Source organism: Plectropomus leopardus, unplaced genomic scaffold, assembly GCF_008729295.1.
Source record: "Plectropomus leopardus isolate mb unplaced genomic scaffold, YSFRI_Pleo_2.0 unplaced_scaffold4403, whole genome shotgun sequence".
Lineage (NCBI taxonomy): Eukaryota > Metazoa > Chordata > Actinopteri > Perciformes > Serranidae > Plectropomus > Plectropomus leopardus.
This window is the reverse complement of record NW_024648264.1, coordinates 1-5,188: the sequence shown is the minus strand read 5'-3', so window position 1 is coordinate 5,188 and position 5,188 is coordinate 1. Positions and strand designations below refer to the sequence as shown.

The following is a 5,188-nucleotide window of genomic DNA, read 5'->3' as shown; positions in this document are numbered from 1 at the left end:
TGTGTGTGTGTGTGTGTGTGTGTGTGTGTGTGTGTGTGTGTGTGTGTGTGTGTGTTTGAATTGTCGTGGCTTTTCTCTCCACTGACAGAACTGCATCCTTAGAAGCTCTGAACAGCCGTCGCAATATAAGAGGAAAAAGCGATAATTAAAAAAAACACCAACACAATTTTAATATGTATGTGTGTGCGTGTGTGTGCACGCGCGTGCGCATGGGTGCATGTGTGTGAATGTCCATCCTTTTTACATGCAGTATTGCAGCGCTCTTATTTTCTAAAACAGCAAGACCATTTGTAACTTTTAAAGCCAAAATGTTTCTTTTTTTCAGTATCTTTACTTTTAGCAGAAGAAGCTGAACTTTTCCGATGTGTTATCGTTAAACACACAGAGATTAAAAAAATAACAAAAGTAATCCGACTTATGCTGCATTAATGTGCTCCTCAGAAATATTGTATTTACCGTATTTACATGTTACGAGCTCTTTTTTCCAAAGCCGTAATTATGAGTTAGAAACCAGGAAATTTCAAGTTGCCGAACTGTCTTAATGGTAATTTGATAAAGAGTAGTTGTTTTTTTTTTTACAGAGTCAATGAGTTCGGAGGTTGCTGCAAGTCTGTTATTTTGTAATGATATTGGTTTGATACCAACTCATCATATTGGTAATGCAATTTTCAGATTTGGGTTTTTAAAATTATTTTTTCTAACTAAATATACTGTATACATCATTCATTTAGGAATTTATAGAAAATAATTGTCTATATTTTGAAACCTAAGAACTAGACGAAGGAAATGACAGAAACTAAGACCACGTTTCGACGAGAACGGCCCTGCTGAAAACAGAAAAGTCTTCCTTTACGTTTAAAAAAATCTGCGTTCATATGATAACATCGTGAAAACGATCCACGAGTTCACAAAAACAACCAAAAACTGCAGTATGCATGGCAGGCCAGTAGTTGGCGGTGTAACTTTGTAAAGACGCACCTTTGAAAAATACCACGATCCTGCACATACAAAGGCGCTCTGCCGCAGAGCGGCGAGTATAAACAAACAGGAAGACGATGGCGAGCACGCACGACAACCGACAGCGTTAATAAACTCAGTAGAGTCAGCAGCACAAACGCGGCTCTTTTTGTTATTGTTGTCCTCCTGCTCGTTAATTCGTGTAAAGTTCAGCTGTGATGTCACCGCTCTCACAGGATCCGCGTCGCCAGTTTACACGGCGACAGAAAAGATGACACTCTGGAAGTTTGCATTTTCAGACCCCAAAGACACCGTTGTCGTGTGATCGAAAGGCCAAATCACAACAAGAGTGTAACATTTCATGTCAGAACGGTTGCCGTGTTAACGGCCGCTCAGATTTTAGGACACAGATTGTCAGATGATTTGTTTTTGTGATGTTTGCAGATTCAGTGTTTTGGGAGTGAATTTGTTTTCCTTTACTTCTGGTCTTAATCGTCTGTCTACAGTCGCTAGCGGGCTGAAATCTGCTGAGATAAAGGCTTCTCTATCTACACACACACACACACACACACACACACACGCACACACACAGGCGACCCGCTCTCACGACCAACGTGACCAGCCTGTCGATCAGCACATGCTAACGGCGTTCTCTGCTACATGTAATGTTGCCCTGAGCTTCCTCAACTCGCGTACACACACACACATGCTTGACACACACACACACACATACACACACACACACACACACACACACACACACACAGGCCTTATGTACACTCTCTGACCGCGGCTCTGCTCCTTTCCCACGCCAGCGCTGAACTTTGGAGCGCAGCCAGAAACATCTCCCTCTCAGCTCGAAGTCAAACATCCCACTCTCCGGCGCTGACCAAAATCTGTGTGGTTGATTTCACAGCCACGCACAAAACAAATACACAAAATACATCAAGTCTGAGCTGCAATGCTGCAAAACTGAAAAATGATACGCTAGAGTTATCAAAACCTTTAACTCCCACAGACCTCTATTAAAGTGGCCAGAGGAATATGGAAGATAATCCTTTATTATTCCTTCAGTTGGGGAATTTGCATTGTTACAGCAGCCGGGAGTGAACAGGATAAACAGCAAAAATAATATAAATAAAGATATAATATCAGCAGAAATAATGAGAAAATAAAGTGTGTTGTTCAAACCTCGGAGCAGCTGTAGATCTTTAATACTCAATGCTGCATGGAGATACACCAGTTTGGCAAACATCATGCTGATATGTGCTTCTGCACAGGCGTTTCAGGAACATAAGTCAGTACAGTGACATAAAATATAAAAATACATGAAACTAGTTCAGGACCTTGGTGACCTGAAATACATAATTACCGGAGCAGAGTTAGTGTTATCATTTATTTATTTTTTTGCCACCAATAAAAGGAAACGCAGCAAACAAATCTTTTTTCTTATCCACAGTTTCATCTGGGATTGTTCCTAAAATAAAATACAATCTGTCTAACGGTATGCCAATATTCAAAAAGAGTTTCATGATGAAGCATTTTTTGTCAGCATTATACAATGCGGCTCAGTTCATACCTACATTTTCTTCAGTTACCGAATACAATAACGCTGAACACATCGCTTTTGTCTTAATTTTTCACTCTTTCTCTCTGCAGTGTGCTCCAAGGGTCAGGCCGTGAGCAGTCAGTATCGTATGCTGGCTAAGAACGGCGGCTACGTCTGGGTGGAAACGCAGGGGACCGTTATTTATAACAGCCGCAACTCGCAGCCCCAGTGCATCGTGTGCATAAACTACGTCCTCAGGTGAGTACCGTCAAACTACGGTTTCCGGCTAATAGCAGGTGAAAAGATGTTAATGTGAAAATCAGGATGAATTCTTAAAGTTTTTATTTATGTAGCAGATGTATGGACGTTCATGCAACACGCGATAATAAAGTGAAAATTTTTATTTTTATTTTATTTATTTCAAATATAAAATAAAAAAACAGAGAAATGTAAAAATTTGGTAAAAAACACAGATGTTATCCTTGAAGTGCACGATGTGATATTGCCATCTTCTCTGCACACAAACTCAAACTCTGTCTGCGCTCCGTCTCCAAACCAGCGACATCGAGGAGAAATCGATGATCTTCTCCTTGAAGCAGACAGAGTCGCTGTTCAAGCCGCATCACATGAGCAGCTTCTTCAGCGCAGGAGGTGCCGGCGTGACGGCAGAGCCGGGAGAAGCCCTCTTCACCAAACTCAAAGAGGAGCCGGAGGACCTCGCCCAGCTGGCTCCGACTCCCGGAGACACAATCATCACTCTGGACTTCGGTCGGTTTTGACTTGTGTCACTTGTTGCTTTCACGATGGTGATCAAAACCAAACGGTTCTCTGATTTCACAGAAATTTCCATACGATCATGAGAGTTTTACCTCAGTTAGTCAAACTAGAGATCTGACGTGTCCAAAGACAGCCTTTGTCTCATCCTGACTGGTGAAAAAACGTCCTCAACTGTGACATTTTTTCATTATTTTTGTTGGCTCATTATATTATGACTATTTTTTGGTGTTTTTTGGCAACATACTTCTGTGACTTTTCATGATTTTTGATGGCATGTGATACTCTTTTCATGATTTTGGACAAAAGACACGACCATGATATTTTTCATGATTTTGGTTAACATACTATGATGTATTTTTACATTATTTTGGAAGACATACTGTACAGGGACTTTTTCATGATTTTGGACGACATACTATACTTTGACGTTTTTTCACGACTTTCTACAAAATACTATAATATGAAGTTTTGTCATCCTTTTGGACAACACATTAAACTGACGTTTTTCAGGATTTTCGACAGAAAACTATACAATGATGCTGTTTTTATGATTTTATGGTTTCATCATTTTTTTATGACACGTTCTACTATGATGGGTTTTTTTCCATTATTTTTCATGTGACTTACCTTTCTATGACTTTTTACACAATTTCAAATGGCGTATTAATATTGATACCTCTCCCTCTCAACATAAATTACTAAAACCTCCTGGGGTTAAACTAATGTTCAGGATGGTTAACTGGAATATGAAGTGCATACAAGTCCATGATGCATCAGCATTTTTAAGATATTCCTCACATTTTAGATAGTCATTAAATATTTTGAAATTTTGTATTGCTTTTACCTCAACTAATTTCACCAAAATTTGCCGTTTTTGCATAAAAGTGTTTTATTAACATCTTGTTAGTATCTCGTCACCCCTCTTTCCCACATGGCACTTTAATTCTTCATCCTGTCTCTGTCCGACTCTTTTTTCTGCTTCTTTCTTCAGATCGCCCTCAGTTTGACGAGTCCCAGCAGCCTGCAGGATACACCCAGACATCCGCCGCAGCCATGCCCCCTCCGGGCCCTCCATCCTGGGCCGGCGAGAGCCACAAGCTGGCCCCTCCGGCATCACTTCCAAGGGACATGGCGAACATGTCGGGTACATTCACTGTACAGCAGAACCCGCCACCGGGCAGCGCCACGCCGAGCCTCAGCAGCTGCTCCACGGTGAGGACGAGACCGAGAGCGTGAATGTCATACTGAAAGGAGTAATTAGTTAGTGAGCGAGCGACCGGTTGTGCTTGTTTCAGAGTTTGTTCCGTCATTGTGCAGTGAGGCCTGGGGGGCAGAAGGTCACTCGCTGTGGGCAGCGTGTGTGAGAATAACGGGGGTGGATATTTGGAAGCCTCTGTGCAGTGAATAGGCCCTTTGTCGGGACTCATCTCCCGCTCTTTGTTTCTGTCTGTCATTTTCTTTTTGACACTGCTCCTTCTCTTACATTTTATCCCTTTTTCTCTGTGCTCCTCATCTCGTTCCTGTCTGCGTGCTCCCGTCCATCCTCCCTCCGTCTGTGCAGCCCAGCAGCCCAGGTGACTACTACGGCTCAGTGGACAGTGACCTGAAGGTGGAGCTGACAGAGAAGCTTTTTCTGACAGAGGAAGACGACTGTCCTGCAAACACTGAGGTGCGTTTCCCGTGAATACGCTGTCTGAAACTTTGCCACTCTGTGAACAGTCCATTAGTTTGATTTATGAGGCGGTGATAACTGAATCTGACAGAAAACCGTGCTTTCCTCATCACTTCCTTATTGAAAAAAGCTTGTTTAACATATGCATGATACAACGCGTAGAAATGAGTCCCTTTAAAGCCCTTTTTTGTTAAGCAACGCAATATAGTACCGTTATATAAACTATTACTAAG

General features: G+C 41.8%; 1 protein-coding gene across 1 annotated transcript; it reads left to right on the top strand.

Annotated features, from left to right (window-relative positions):
- Window positions 1-2,497: 2,497 nt before the first annotated feature.
- Window positions 2,498-5,130, top strand: LOC121939263 (endothelial PAS domain-containing protein 1-like). Its single transcript, XM_042482334.1, has 4 exons — window positions 2,498-2,764; window positions 3,066-3,274; window positions 4,275-4,495; window positions 4,845-5,130. The coding sequence occupies exons 1-4, from the start codon at window positions 2,655-2,657 to the stop codon at window positions 4,965-4,967; spliced, it is 663 nt and encodes a 220-aa protein (XP_042338268.1). The 5' UTR covers window positions 2,498-2,654; the 3' UTR covers window positions 4,968-5,130.
- The last annotated feature ends 58 nt before the right edge of the window (window positions 5,131-5,188 follow it).